This window comes from Mixophyes fleayi, chromosome 2, assembly GCF_038048845.1.
Source record: "Mixophyes fleayi isolate aMixFle1 chromosome 2, aMixFle1.hap1, whole genome shotgun sequence".
Taxonomy (NCBI): domain Eukaryota; kingdom Metazoa; phylum Chordata; class Amphibia; order Anura; family Limnodynastidae; genus Mixophyes; species Mixophyes fleayi.
This window is the reverse complement of record NC_134403.1, coordinates 201,847,754-201,864,551: the sequence shown is the minus strand read 5'-3', so window position 1 is coordinate 201,864,551 and position 16,798 is coordinate 201,847,754. Positions and strand designations below refer to the sequence as shown.

The following is a 16,798-nucleotide window of genomic DNA, read 5'->3' as shown; positions in this document are numbered from 1 at the left end:
TGTCCAAAAATCCCCCCCAAAAACATGTGCAGGAACCTGAAGCCTGTCCAAGTGGGACCCCTGCAGGGAGGACTTAGAGACTCAGGGGCCTCAATCACTGTAGTGAGTGCCCATCTTATTGATGCTACTGCAGTATTGCAGGATCGCACTGCCAAAGTTACTGTGGCAGTGGACTGAAGAAGGAAGTGCCTGTAGCAAGGGTGTATCTGGACTGGGGAGATGGCCAGAAGTTGCGATATGTTGCTGTTATGGATGGCCTCCCAACCGACGTAATCTTAGGCAATGATGTTAAGGGTGGAATAGTGACCGCATTTCTCAACTCCATTACCCGCAACCAAGCTGCTAGAATAGTTTTCAGGATGTATGCCTGTACAATGCAGCCCAGAGGAACAGACCACAGCTGCTAGACAACAGCCATCGCCAGCGACCACAGCTTCATTCAGCCCAGATGAAGAGACTCAAGCTGCTAGAGCTTCAGGAACCAGCCAGCTCTACCTCTGGAAAGACTGTGCCCCTTGCAACGCAGATGATGTTTTTCTCCGGCCAACCTGATCTTGTGGGGGTGTCTGGTGATGCTTGTGTCCCTAGCAGTATGCCAGCTCCAGTGGTGAGTATAGCTGACCACAGTGACCTCCATTTGACTCACCCCACTTTGACTGACCCTAGTAACCCAAACAGCTCAACTCTCTGTTCACTCACTAGAAGGCATGAGGCATCCAGCTGGCAGCAGCCTTACAGGGATGGAGGTGGCGAGTGTGACCTGGCGCAAAGGTTTGCTGTACCGGGCAGCTAGGAAGGTAGATGGGGAGAGACCAGTCCAGGAACAGATTCAACTGTTGGTCCCACAGAGCTTTCGCACAAAACTAACATCAGTCGTCCACAAAATCCCTACAGCTAGACACCAGGGAAGAGCCCAAACACTGAAGTGCATGGTGCACTGCAAACTTACAGGTCACCCTGGGACCAGCTCAACCCTGATACTGCCAGTGGGGCCAGTGAGACATCGAATGCAGATCCACAGGCTTGATGAGGGAGCCACAGAGCCATACACTATCAGACTGGAGTTGTCAACCTCAGAGCACTTTTTAAATTTCCTGCCCCCAGCTCAGTGCAGTGAATAAATTAACCAACATCACTGAGGGGCGGGAAGTTTAAAATGATCTCTGTAACCACCTCCTATGCCACCACACAGACCCAATAAAGTTCATAATAAGTGCAGTGCCAGGGCAAAAAATTGTATTGTGTGCACCCCCTCCCCCCACAGCCACAAAATCCTAGCCATCTCCCCTGTAGCCAGCAAATATGGCCAATTGCTTCAGTTGATATAAGGAAATCTTTTAGCAAGAGAAGTCAGCCATATTTGTACTCTCAAGTGAAGCCACCCAGCATACCCTTCTATGAAATCTCCTATCTTTAAAATACCAAATTTAAAAAAAAAAAAACTATAGCTGTCTCAAAATTGTCAACCCCCAAAGGCACTACTCAGTCATAATAGCTTTCTAACAAACCAAACCCCTATGGGTAAAATTGTGACATTTTGGAAAACAGGAAGTGGAAAAAAATCTGTGAAATTTTTAAATTTCAATTATACCTAATTTGTCAATTTGCATTCTTTTTTTCTGAAATGTGGCATGCAGCCCCCATGGACTTTCAGCTTAATAGCTACATTTTGGAACATATATTCCTTGGTCTGAATTAATTAAGTGAAAATAATCATTAGCTGAACCCATAAAAAGTTTACTTTTTCACTATTTTCAGATACATTTGTCAATCTAGACCTATCAGAATAATAAAACACTGGTTAAAAAAGCTAGTGTGAAAAATCTACATTGTTAACAAAAGTTAGCAAAACCATTCACTGGGATGCCTAATTAAAAAATAAAAATAATGCTATTATATTGCTCAACATGATATTTTTCCCTACTATAGTTGAAACTGAGGTATTTTATCTTTATCAGTTATACAAAGACCACACATGTGAAATTAATGTTCTATTTTAGCTTGTTATCGTATCGGACAAGTTATGCTGTTCATCCTTCATCTAGCGCAATCTCTCTCCAGTGACAAGCTGGGACAGACACACCACCTTGGCACATCCCCGGTCTCACAGAGGGTGGGCTCCTCGGCCCGGCCCTTCATCCTGCGGACGTGGAACCCACAACAAACCCGCCCAATGCTCTGCTTCAAGGGTCAGCGCTAGCCCCACCCATCCTAATTTCTTACTGGTTAGCCCGCTGTCACCCTTTCCCGCGCAGCGCACTTGCCAACCATTTCCCCCCGCCCCGTTCACTTTCTTGCGTTTCACATTGGTCACTGCTTCTGTCACTCACCTATGGGCCCCGCCTATTCTTTCGGCTTTTCTTTCTAAGGCCACCAAAGCTCCAAAAAACTCCTTGCGTCATAATTGGCAGCTTGCCCTTGAACGTCATTGGATGTCTTCGTTGTCTCTCAACATATCCCAAATACTGATTTGCTCTACTTCCTATCAGTCACAATGTAGGCGTGCCTGTTCGCTGTCCGCCCCTGGCTGCACCGTTGCTGAGGGGAGGAGGAGGAGGGGCCTCCATCTTTATTTCTTTGTTTCAAATCCTTCAAACTCGTTACTCCCCCATTCATTTCATGTGTGTATTGGTTTACTTCCGGGCGGGTAGCCCCTGGTAATCACCGGAGCAAGTGCGAGCGGTGTCTCGGTGGACGGGGAAGGCCTCGGGCGGCGGGAGGAGGCGGACACCGGGAGAATGAAGCGGCGGAATGCGGACTGCAGTAAACTCCGGCGTCCGTTGAAACGGAACCGAATCACGGATGGGATATACGGCAGGTGAGTGAGAAGATTCCTTCCCCGGCGTACTCTGGGTACATCCAGGAGACCTAGGCCGAACATGAAGCCTCGGCCTTTCCTAGTTGGGCTGTATGTTAGGATGAAGGCCTGTCTCGCTACAGCTGGTCACATGGTTGCGCTCTCCTATTGCTGTCTTGCATCCGATCCTCCTGCGTGTCAATGTGTCAGTCACAGCTGTCACATCTGCACTGGTTACTGCCCGTGCTAGGTTACCCCGGGTGTGTGACAGCGGCTGCTGTGCTTACTCCGCTCACTGTGTATGTATGAGTTGTGTGACTTGTTAGCGGCATGTTGTCCTCGGTCTCTAGAACCGAGAGTTTGTCCGGCTGACCAGTTTATTATTTGCTTTAGTCAATGTAGTGATACTTTTTTTCATTTGCTCTTGTTGTGTTTGGAGTATAATGTTCTGTCATTAGTAACTTGTCATCTGTCAGTTTAGCCAGCTAGTCGCGTTGTGGCTTATTTTTAGTGTCCTTTCGTGCAAGTATAGGTGTCTGGGTACAAAACTAGGCACTTTAGTGGTGTCTTGTCTGTTAGATTGTTATTCTCAAATAGTTCTGCAGGTTGCAGTTGTTTGTTTTGAAATTTACCTTAAAGGGTTGCTAACAGCAAACACATTGTAAAATGTAGTTTGCTTTAATTGTAAGTTGGTCTCTGCTATCAAAGTTACAAGAAGTAAATGTGACAATACTGTGTTGCTCCGTCTTATCTCTTATTGGTTTGTATCAATATATGGGCAGATCCACACACACAAAAAAAAAAATGTGTAAACCTCATTGTGGTTTTTGTAAGTTTTTTTTTTTCCACATGATTACATGCACTGCTGTTAAATATATAACTTTACCTCCAGTGGGTATGTAGCTTTAAAACTTTGTACAACAAGGAGTTCTTACCTATCCATGCCTTATTGTACTTAATCAGTCGGAATGGAGCTACTTATATCATATAGCATCTTGTTTTGTATGTTGCATTTTATAAAATCACTAATTACAGTGCTCTGCGTTATAACTTTCCTTTTAGTACGCCTCCGTCCCTTGCCACCAGTTGTATTTTCTAAACAAATGTGTTTTAAAATGTGTTAATTCTCTACTTGTTATCGTCTTTATAATGACCGTTTTGACATATGTATAAAGCAGTGGTTCCCAAACTATCAGTTCGCGGCACCCTTAGGCTCCATCATTTTTTCAAGGCACCCCTCCAAAATAATTACTGAACAGTCCCATTTTATAAGTAGTTGGGTCAAAATAACGTAATAAGTATTTAGGTCAGGACAGAAATGCTTAGTAAATTGTTTGCAAAATAATACACATAAAGCCAAGGGAAAAGAATATTTTTATATTTTTTTCAATTATATTTCTGTCAGAGAATAATTTACAGCTGACATTAAGAAGAATAAGATCAAACAAAATAAAACGTACAAAAATGATCACTCTGTGCCCCCTGTCATCCGCGCTCTCTGTGCCCCCTGTCATCCGCGCTCTCTGTGCCCCCTGTCAGCCGCGCTCTCTGTGCCCCCTGTCAGCCGCGCTCTCTGTGCCCCCTGTCAGCCGCGCTCTCTGTGCCCCCTGTCAGCCGCGCTCTCTGTGCCCCCTGTCAGCCGCGCTCTCTGTGCCCCCTGTCAGCCGCGCTCTCTGTGCCCCCTGTCAGCCGCGCTCTCTGTGCCCCCTGTCAGCCGCGCTCTCTGTGCCCCCTGTCAGCCGCGCTCTCTGTGCCCCCTGTCAGCCGCGCTCTCTGTGCCCCCTGTCAGCCGCGCTCTCTGTGCCCCCTGTCACCCGCGCCTTTACTTACCATACTACTTTCTTCTGGCTCCTCTCTCCTGCCATTGCTCACTGGATATGTCAGATGTGATGACGTCACGCCCGACATTCAGTGAGAAGGAAGGAGGATGCCGGGTCCCGGGCGCCACCGGAAGTTTTTTTTTGTTCCCCCCCCCCCCCCCCCTGGCCACAGCACCCCTATGACAGCGCTGCGCACACTTTGGGAACTGCTGGTAAAAGCATTATAGTTATGGTATAATTATGTTTGCAGTACAGTGGATAATTCTCATGAAAAGCTACATGCCCCATTCAGCTCTACAATGTAGTGACATATATTAAACAAAGCCAGTAATTAAACTACTAACTTATTTGGAAAGTTATTGCATGTTTATCCCCAGTCTTAAAAATGAGAAAAATAAATTGTCTTCAAGACCTTATGCAGTACCACATTATTTCCTTCTAGGACTCATTCAGTTACACCTATGGGGTACAATTGTTCTGTTAACATGTGCCCACTTTCACCAACCAACACTCATTGGTGTCTGCTAATCATTATTGTACATAATAAGTTATTCTGACTTCCTACTACTTTTCTTTTAATTTATTGTTTTTACAAAAATATTACCCAACATTTTTGGTTTTGTGGCACAAGGGAAATTAGGCAGGCTTAATTTGACATACTAATGTTGAAATATTATAATCATGATATAATATAGTAATGTTTAGTAATATATAGTAATGTTTGCATAACAAAGTAAGAAAAAATAAGATCACTTATGTGTATATAATAAAAACTGTTTTCTGACATGTTCTTGTTTGGGAATTTATGCTCTGAAATACATGCAGAAATGCTGCACATCACCTTCTGTTGACAATTTAAAAAAAAAAACATTTTGGGAAATATTTTTTAGAACAAATTGGTTTAACTTTGAAACTGTTGTTTGACCTCTTTAAAGGAGCTGTCCACTCTTACTGACGATATAACATTATCCTCCTTCCAAAAAGTAGAACAGCATCATCAGTGGTCTGATGTTCAGGACCCCTGCTGTTATGGAACTACTCCAGCCTTTTGGGTGCCTTTGTAACATCTTGTCCTGTATGCCGCAGCAGAAGAATAACGTTGAATCTTCTATCAAGAGCTGCTGTAGCCATCTAGTGTGAATGCCCACGACACATCATACTTTGTCAATGGTTTTGCCATTTACAATAGGACTGTGAGCCATCTGAATTCTTTCAAATAGTGAATGTTACATTTGTCTTGCACAAACAGAATAATGGTGATACAGTTGAACTAAATTCAAGAAATAAGATCATTTAAGTCTTCAAGATACATCTGTGCTAACATAACATATATATAATATATATTTAATGCTGTTTTACTGAGCTAAATGATATACATGGCGCAACTGGGGTGTATACTTGACTAAGATGTCCTCTACAGCATACAGCCCTGTTTGAAGGAAGTTGCGTCTCTGACAGACCAGATAGTGATAGCTTTGGAAGAATGTAAACTTTAAATATTGGGCTGTTGTTCTTGTTTAAAATCATTGCAATGCACTTTTTAATATATTTTTAAAATTGATGCCCACACTGTAACACTAGTTTTTGCTTCTTGTTTAAGCTTATATCAACTGTCAGAGCTCTAGTATGTCATTTGTACAGTGTAAATTTGTTTGCTTATTTGGGTTGCTGCCATGATGTGTAAATTGACGATATGGATGTTTACCAAAAAAGCACTACTAAATATCGGCGCTATAAATAAATATAAGTGTTGGAGCAAATTAAATTAAGCAATATCAAAAGGTATCAAATGCAGTGGTTCGACAGAGATAGTGCTATTCTCTGTTATAGATTGCAAATAAAGAAAAAGAAAAAAGGAACTGCATAGATGACGCCTAAATCATACTCAATATATTTGTCAACCCAATGGAAATTAAACAAATTTATTTATAACATAGTCACCTATAATTTATCCAATAAACATAATAAAGACAACCAACATATAAAATAATGTAGGTAGAAATTGCCCTATATCTTCATCGACGGAGACAGTGTTGCATTATGAACCAACCAAGGTGGTAAAGGTATTACTGAGGACTTAATCAAAAATAGTCTGTCAATTCAAGTGGCATCTTCATCCAGTATAACAATCCTTAACAGGTGAGGATGTAGAGATGAACGGCAACCAGTATTTTCTTTCTTGGCATCAGCGGGAGGATCGAGTGTGGATGGAGTTTTGAGATCCACACACTCCCAGAAACTCAACCGCGGATACACACAATGAAAAGGTAATATACTGTCTATAAACACTTGCCCAACGGGAACAAAGTGAAAATTCACATACTACTTTACCACATATGTGGCTCCTGATGGAGAATGAATTGAACTTCTTCCGTGGTGCGCACCAGCTTCTGTGTGCGGACTGATAATAAATAGCTGCACAAAAGTTTCATTTGGAAGCAGTTCACAAATGGTAATTCCGATTAGAAGATATCACCATTGATTAAGTCCTTACACACAGTAAATAATAGTTTAGGATAAGTAGTTAACACTCCGATTGCGACGTGTTTCGTCTGCCTCATGCAGACTTTCTCAAGCAGTGTAGCTTGATCTCCAAATGGCTGTTTTTAGATAGAGAGAAGTGCTCTCATTAGGTGAATTAATCTCATTTGTGTAGGGGTTATGACCCTAGCTTTATATTAAAATAAATAAATAAAAAATGAATATACAACAATAAATAGAAAACATATAAGGAACTAAAATATAATAACTTATATAAAAATATTTTTAACTACTGATACCCACATTTATTTATATTGTAACCATTTGCAATAAATTAAAACATATCCAAAGTGACTAAAAATGAAACAATCCATTATAACATATACATTTTAAAAATATGAGGCTACTGACATAATATAACTATGATTGTATGTTCCACATCCATATAATTTATAAACAATTTAAAACCATAATTACATATATTTGATCATACACTAATCTCAAATTGGCAATCAAGGAAAAATAAATATTACTCATTAAGAGACCTGTAAAAATACAGGTAAATTAACCCCATACCTATAATAGACCATATAATTAAATTACGTTCCCTCACGCGCATATACATACACATAGGTGTGCATATATACGCGCAAGCGCATACAATTGGTGCATGTCAACACCACCTACTCAAGGCGAATTGCCACCAATCGACCCAATCTCTGGAGATTGGTCAAAATAAAATGACATATGAGGACCCAATAATCATGTTAAAAATTCGTAACCAGAAAAGGAGCTTCTATTCAACCAGATATATATGTACACATGGAGCCCTTACAGATATCAATCATTGAATTCCATTGTCTCATTGAGACCCTCTGGACACAAAGTCTGGAGTTTAAACATCCAGAATACTTCTCCCCTACAAAGTCTTTTATACCTATCTCCACCTCTTAAGGTTGGATCAAACTTCCCCATTCCAATCGCAGTCAGACCCTTTGGGTTACAATTATGACTCTATGGCTGGGTACACTATGACTCTGTAAACCCTCATTTTGTGTATCCGCGGTTGAGTTTCTGGGGGTGTGGATCTCAAAACTATCCACTCTCGATCCTCCCGCTGATGCCAAGAAAGAAAATACTGGTTGCCGTTTATTTCTATATCCTCCGCGATATCTTCTAATCGAAATTACCATTTGTGAACTGCTTTCAAATGGAACTTTTGTGCAGCTACTAATTATCAGTCCGCACACAGAAGCTGGTGCGCACCACGGAAGAAGTTCAGTTCACTTTCCATCAGGAGCCACATATGTGGTAAAGTAGTATGTGAATTTTTGCTTTGTTCCCGTTGGGCGAGTGTTTTTATAGATGGTATATTACCTTTTCATTGTGTGTATCCGCGGTTGAGTTTCTAGGGGTGTATGGATCTCAAAACTCCATCCACTCTCGATCCTCCCGCTGATGCCAAGAAAGAAAATACTGGTTGCCGTTTATCTCTACATCCTCACCCGTTAAGGATTGTTATACTGGATGAAGAAGATGCCACTTGAATTGACAGACATATAAAAGGATGTCCTTTTCAAGATGCTCAAGAGAGTGTATTACTCTTAATGTTTTAAGGGGCCCTGAAAGCATCAGTGATTACTATTCAAAGTGTGAGAGTTTGCCAACCTATGCGGAGTGATTGCAGATGGGTCTGGTTATTGCTGCAGTTTGACAGTAGACATGGTCAGGAATCATGTGGCAATCTGCAGAATGAAGATACGCCTGAACTGCATTAGGAAGGATTCCTACAGTACACTTGTTCCATCTATCTAGTCTAGTAATACTCACACCAACTCTGAGATGGGGGGGAAACATCCTCGGCTCCACAGACCAGGAGTGTGGCACTTGGCTATAGCATCATAGCCATGCACCACACTCAATGTAAAACTGACGCATGGATGAGCAGCAGTTGGCAGCTTCATGTGCTAAGAAGCTGCTTTCTGCTTCTCTTCATTAGTATATAAGAAAAGAGTCTGCACCAGAATAGTCTTTATGTATTTAACTTTCCACTAGAAGTATATCCCAAAACTTATTCTTTTGGGGTGCTCTCCTAGAATTAATTATAATACATCAAAAACACAAGATAAAAGGTTTCTAGTGTTGGAGGCACATTATTTTAAACTGTAATTGAGTTATTAAAAAATTTAGTTTTCAAATTGTTAAAATGTGTATCCGATGTATATTATTTAGTGTTGTGTGATCTCCATTGAAATACTAACATTTGTTATGTAGAAACAGAATTCTCTGTGTGCAACAGAATAAAAACAGAGAAAAGTCCTCTAAAAGATATCTGGTTCTCTCTGCAAATTCTTCTTGAAAGGGTATTCGATACCTGATTGTGAATCATTCCAAGAATATCTCCTAGGTGTGTGATATTCAAGGAGTGATTCATAGTCGGTTATATAATAAATGAGTTATTAAAAAGTAAATATATTTTATTTACTTTGAGAAGTAATTTATAGTCTTGGAACTAGCAATTTAAAATGTGCCTCCAACACTAGAAGAACCCTTTTTTTTTTCTTGTTCTTTTGGTGCTTCTCCTTCATGTCAGAGGTCCACGCTTAATGTGAGGGCACTGCAGCGGCATTAAAACATTGAGCTACAGTATGTCAGTGTTTTAGATGATCCCTAACCATTGGCATCCTAGACAACGCCCTAGGTTTGCATAAGCGTAGAGCTGGCTCTTTATCTGCATGCATGCTGTGCATAATTGACTAGATTGAGTTGAATGGTGTCTCTAGACAGATTAGTCAATTTTTGTGTTTTTTTGTTTTATTGAACACTCATAGATTAAGCAAAATCACTTTTGGAGAAGTATAAATGTTCTTTAAAGCTGTACTATCACCTAGGACAGTGGTGGCCAACCTGTGGTTCTAGAGCCACATGCGGCTCTTTGAGCTTTGAAATGTGGCTCCTGGCCAGATGCATCATAGTAATATAGTGTTCCAGGCAGGGGCAGATTGGAAAACATTCAGCTGCTCGACTGACAAAGAGCAGCCACGTCTTGTGACCTCCTTCACAATGCAGGGAGGTCAGTGTCAAAGTCAAATCAGGGAAGGAGGAGAGTATAATGTGCTCTGCAGGGTGGGAGATGTTAATAAGGGGCATGTGAAGAGGCTTATGAACATGAAAGGAGATGTGCTGTCATTTGGGGAGATCTGATGAATGTGTGGATGTCTGACGTGGGGAAGTATGATGGCATGTATGGGGAATTTGGGTGTATCTGATGGCATGTGGGGAGGACTGATGACATTTAAGGGGCATGTGTTAAGATCTGGTGGCATGTAAAGAGCATGTGGGGTGGTCTGATGGGCATATGGGGAGATTTGATGGCATATGGAGAGTCCAGAGGGGAACGGTAAGAGGTCTGAGGGATTGTTTATGCAGTAGCAGTGTGAGCTACTGTGAATAGACTATAAGTAACCCTTCTTTGAACCCTCCTCCACTGGACATGGCAGTGAGCCAAGAACTGTGCAGTACAGAGCTGTGCTGATTTGATGAGGATTCTGATCATTTTGGCATTGTGTTGGATATTTTCTTTTTCCGCTTAGGAAGATATTGTAAGTTATGTTTTAAATGTATGTGTGCAAGGTTTGTATGAGTGTGTTAATACTGAGTCTATGTATATGCACACATATAAAAGGTATATAGTTGACTATGCGGTACCTATAGATATTTTTTGGCTCTTGGTCTCTGTTTGGCCACCCCTGACCTAGGAAATATCTTTCTGAATATGCTACAGGTTTTAAAGCTCTTGTAGGTGAGGGTGAAGAAGAAAGTGCAGTTTGATGTCCATCCTTCTGATCCCTGGTTAGTGGTGGTCCTTCACTAAATTTAGAGAGAAAAAATATGATTGGACATTTCCTCCAAACTCTTCTGGTTGGGAAGTCATGTGTCATGTTTTGTGTTGATTTTTTACCTGTGTATATTGGTAATATTTTGTAATAAATCTTTGTATTTCTGGAACACTTAGTGATATAAGAAATTTAGATGGATATATGAAGAGGGTATTAACATTTTCTGGTTAAACCGCAAGTGAAAACGCATGGAAACCTGTCTACAACTTAGAAATAAATATTTTGCCTTTTCCTGCATTAAACAGTTTCTGACAAGATCATTTTGGCCTGGAAATACCTAAATGGGTTTGACTGTCTATTTATTTTTGTTGTTGCATGTTAACATGACAAAATATGGCTTAGTATTTTTATTTTTAAACATCAAGAAATTTTCATTGAATTTTAATCCAACTTGGGGGGTACAGAAAGCAAAATGAGGAAGGTAGGGGAAGATGGGGTGGGGCACATGGTGGAGAATGAACACTATCATAGTCATACAGGCATAAACACTTCAAGAGGTCTAAGCTTGTGTGGATTGGGGTTATTCTTACATGTTTGTATGAAGCAGGGTGTTGTATTGTTTGACAGGGCTTGTGTAGATTCTTCTCCATCAGTGATGTATTCATACCACCTGAGCTATTTCATTAGAAGGGAAGTATCTAACTTTCTGTAGTGTGTGCCCAGCTTAATGTAGGACTGCTAATTCAGGTGAACGTGTTATTGATTTATTAATGACTTTGCTGGCTAAGTTGAAGACATCCATCCAGAGGTTCTGGTTTGCTGGTCTACTCTAGAGTACATAAATGTCTCCCTCTTCATTGCAATTTTGCCAGCAAAACTTAGAAAGTATGGGCCACGTTTTGTGGACTCTTGCAGAGGCAATGTTCTCCCCAGTACCTATTTCCCGGGTGCTCCACCCGGCTGTTTTTACTCGCTACCCAGCTCTTGGAGCCCAACAGAGTCCCATTATTATAGAATAAACCATTGTTTCTCCTATTTGTGCCTGTTCTATGTGAGTGCTACATCCAGCAGCCTACATTTTTAATTATTGCAAAGTATTACAACTGCCCCCACCTGGCTGCTTCTTAATGCCACCCAGCTGCCAAAATGGGAGAACAATGTGAAGTAAAGTATAGTCTATTAAATCAACATTTGTGTGGTTGATGTCTACTGCACGTGAACATGCAGTAGACATTCAGAAATATATTTATGTATAGTTCTATAGAGAATTCTTTGCTTAGGTCTGTGTTCCATTTCATTTAAATTAGTGATTTGTATGGTGTTCACTGTTGATAAATCTATACCGGAAAGTAATACCCAATTTTCCATCTCCCTTTGTTAGTTTAGTTAAAAATCAAAGTGAGATGTTGACCTAGGCATAGGTGCTGTTTGTTCAGGCACGTTATCCAATGTCTAATTTGGAGGTATTTATAAGAGTCATGAGAAGGGAGTTGGAGTCCTATTGTATTAAATAAATTGTTTAAAATAGCAATGATTTTGCTTGCCAGGAGAAAAGGTAAAGATTGGGAATTTGTTTTCAGTAGGAGCGGCTAGATCTTTGGTTCTGTAACGCTATCCCATACTGCTATCATATAGTGGGTAAGGTATCATTAGGTGGTCTCCAGGATAAAGGGAACCATAGTAAATATTCAATGGGAAAGTATAAAAGTAAATTTGGTTTAGGGAAAACAGCGCTGCTCTGAAATATGTAAGTAAGGCTGCCAATGTGGAAATGTGGAGAACGAATTCAAGAAATTTCCCCAAAAAACACAAATTAAAACAAAATAATCCCACAGTGCATATAAGTAGCGTAAAGTATGTTAATAAACTGAGACATAATACCCTAAATACGACAGTGGGACATTTCCAGCTAGGTCTAACATCCTCTTTTTAATATAAATACTTCAATGCAATTGAAACACACAATAAAAAACTTGCTGATATGTCAATAATAAGTATTCAAGTGAATTCATCTAAAATTTATAATGTCCAGAAAAAAAATCCTAATTAAACCGTCCTTATAAAAAAGTGTAAAGTATAAGGACCTTTTTATTAGGATCTTTTCTGTACATTATACATTTCAGCTGAATTCATTTGAATACTTATTATTGACATATATCAGCAAGTTTATATTGTGTTTCAAGTGCATTGAAGTATTTATATTAGAGGTTGTTAGACCTAGCTGGAAATGTCCACTGTCGATGCATGTATACCTATTTTAGGGTATTAAGTCTCAGTTTATTTATACACTTTATGCTACTGTGCTCGTGGGATTATTTTGTTCTAATGGGAAAGCATAGGTTAAGGGCAGTCTCTAACCCATGGTTTCTGGTGTGGTGGAAGGGACCAGTCCCATAAATGAGATAATAGGCATGCTTCCTGATATTTACCATGGTTTGGCAGAGCTAGACTTCCCTTCTTTCTGTTAAAGGCTATTCTTAAATGGGCCCTGTTTGGGTGTTTTGTTTTTCCAAATGTATGAACTCCTAATTGAAATGGAGTTTGTCTAGGAATTTCCTTGGTATTGGAAAGGGTATCGTGCGAAAGAGGTGCATCATATTGGGAATCAGCATCATATTAAATGCTGCTAGCCTGCCTAACCAGGAGACCTCATAGCACATTCATGCTTTAGTAAGATTGGTAAGTTTGCTGTGTCAAAGGTGAAAAGTTTAAATCAATCATATCCTCTAATTTGGGTGTAATTTGTATTCATAGATAGGATAGAGCAGAAGTATTCCATGTGTAATTTTATTTTTTTTAATTAAAGACTTCAAACTTGCATCATACTCCATATCTTAATCTTAGTGTTCATTTTTTTTTTATATGAAGGGCACACCAAAGACACCAGAGAGCAGATAAAGCTGAGAAATTGTGTTTTAAAAATATAATCCCCAAAACTGACCATTTTACTGTATAATTGACCAGCAGTATAATTGGCAATTGTAGGGTCAATGTTAAAAGACTTTTAAGAAAAATGAAAAAAAATGCACAAACCTTTTTTAGATTATACACTGTAGCATATGTTCCACGAGATTAGCTGGGCCACAGTGTGAAGAAAACCATTGCACTAGACTGCTAAATGTGTTCCAAAGCCTTTCTCCGGACCCCCATGTTGTGCTACTCTTGGCAGCTGCTCCATTTGGCAAGAAGAGATGCAACCTGTACATGGGGTTTTGTGGAAGCGTTTCATGTTGGCAAGCTTTAGTTAACGGAACTAAGTTTTAGATTAATTTCAGTTCCTTATGTACAGATGCATTTTTGAGTAAAATGTTTACAAGTGGGTTGAGAATACCGAGACATAGATATAAATGTGCCATATATTTAGTCTTGAGAGGAATGTGCTGTTTGTAGCGTTAGGCAATACAATATCAATTGAAATAATGAATGTATAAAAGTACTTTTGTTGCACTTTTTTATCTGAAGGGTAGAGCAGGGCTTGATAGCTATAATATCTTGACCGTAATATTTTCACAACAAAAGTTAAACAGAAAGAAAATACATTAAATACAGCTTTTATCTATGGTTGTGAATGAGGCTAGCAAGAATAGCTAAACATAAAGGTCCTGTCTGTTTTTAGTGTGTCCATTGAAATATGTGGAGGAGGTTAAGCATTCAGTTTTTCTATGTCTCCGGCACATTTACAAGTTGTGATTTTATAACTCCTTAATCATGTGCTTCTTATCCTTACAGCACCTTCCTGTATCTGAAGTTCCTGGTTGTCTGGGCCCTTGTATTACTTGCAGACTTTGTGCTGGAGTTCAGATTTGAGTATCTGTGGCCATTCTGGCTGTTCATCAGAAGTGTGTACGATTCATTCAGATACCAGGGCTTGGTATGTATATATTAAGCTATTTGGATTTCTTAAGTTTGTTTCTGGCTGCCTAAATTAAAAGCAGTATATTTGTACAGAGGCTTGTGCCCCAGAAGTAGAGGTAGGTATAATGCAAAACATGTTTCAACTAAACAGCATTTAAAAGGACTCATTTTAGGTTCAATGTAGTAATAGACTGTACATTGTATAACAATATGTAGGTTTTTTTTTTGTGTTTTTTTTTTTTTTTTTTTTATTGCTTTATTTTAATTTTTTCCTTTCTAGAAACTTTACTTCCTGAAGGCAGTCCCACTTCCCCCACATACTCTGGGTACTAGTTACATTATAAAAGAATCCCCACACTGATGAATTCTCTAAAAAGTGATAACGAGCCCAGGCTGGCTATCTCTAGTTTGTAGTGGTGCAATATGGCCTTTTTTTTTAAATGGTTTTTATTTTGTTTTGTTTTTATGCTCACTAACAGATTTGTTATAGCTATAATCTAATGTGGGGATGTCTTAAATTGGCCATACATGGGTTGATTCTGCCACTCACCATAAGCATCTAGCCCCTGTTCAATGTCTAACTTTGCCACCCACACATGTAGGTGACCATTTTCAACGAGATGCCTCTGTGAGCCACGTAGCCAGATCACTTTTGACATGGGGTTTGTTAGTGTGATTAGAAGATTACTGCTCACACAGGCCAATAGGGGTAAACTTCAAACTACATTTGCCAGTATGCTCAAAATGGCAAAAATTATGCAAGATGCTTCAATCTGATAAATATCCAGCACCGCGGTTGTTTTAGAGCCCCTTGTTGCTATAGTGGGCTAGTTGCCAAATATTGGCTACAACATCCCAGCATGTCTTAAAATGAGGGCTTGCTTCAAGTAGATAGAAAATGAACATGAGTGAGAGCTAAGTAGCCACATCTAGAAATTGAATTTAAAGAGCTAAAATGATCATCTCAAAATATATATATATATATATATATATATATATATATATATATATATATATATATATATATATATATATATATATATATATATATATATATATATATATATATATTATATATACACACATATATACATATACACATATACACATACACACTTTCTGTTGGCCTATTGCTTGAAAGTACAAAACTCATAACAAATCACACAATCATTGCCATGATAGGCCAGAGATAGTGCTATATAAGTAATTCTATTGCAAGCGCCACATTTATAGTATATAGATGTCTAAAGGTGGAGTCACAAAGAAGTATTAGCGTACCAAACATATAGGTTTGGCTTAGTCCTTTTACATGTTTATTGTTTGTGGAGAATACATGTGCAACTATAACTTCTAAACAGTTTCATGAAGAAATGTATAAAATAGCAAAAAAAAAATTAGGTGAAGGTAAAAGGGTCAATTTAAGTATACAAATACAGCATTAGGAAATCTTAACCACACTTGTTAATTAAACATTCCACACTTGCAATATGGATCTATAATCTGCTGTGTCCAAGATCCATGGGAATTGTTTACATCCAGACTGTAGATACTGAATGTAGCACAACTGTCCAACTGAACTGGTTTAGGCTAACCTAATGACACTCATCTGTTTACATTTTTTTCCAACATAATATAAAAGGGTTTTGTTTGCATTGGTTTTTTTTCTTGGTCGATCCTATGTGCACTTCGTGCTGTTTCATGACTGGTCTGTATACTTATCTATCGGTTATTGTAACAAAACAAAATCTACTTTTGCTTCCCACAAATCACTAGACTTCTGATCTAGCCAGCATAATACAAACTGGTCAGCCAGAGCCAACTGAATGAATTCCAAGACACATGACAAATGTTTGTGTGCTTATTGAATTGGATCCTGTTGAACTGATGATAAATGCATGTCCTTGCATGCTTGCAGTTCAGAAGGGTGTTCATGGACATCAGATTTTTAAACTATTACATTAGACACTGAAATGATTATGCTGAGGAATGCCAACGACAGTAGAAAC

General features: G+C 39.3%; 1 protein-coding gene across 1 annotated transcript in view; it reads left to right on the top strand.

Annotated features, from left to right (window-relative positions):
* The first annotated feature begins 2,476 nt into the window (after positions 1 to 2,476).
* The window catches only part of MACO1 (macoilin 1), a 31,780-nt gene continuing 17,458 nt past the window's right edge, over positions 2,477 to 16,798 (top strand). The window contains exons 1-2 of the mRNA XM_075195347.1: positions 2,477 to 2,818; positions 14,667 to 14,808. Of these exons, the coding sequence (XP_075051448.1) occupies positions 2,739 to 2,818; positions 14,667 to 14,808 (222 nt within the window). The 5' untranslated portion in view covers positions 2,477 to 2,738. The remainder of the gene's footprint in view (positions 2,819 to 14,666; positions 14,809 to 16,798) is intronic.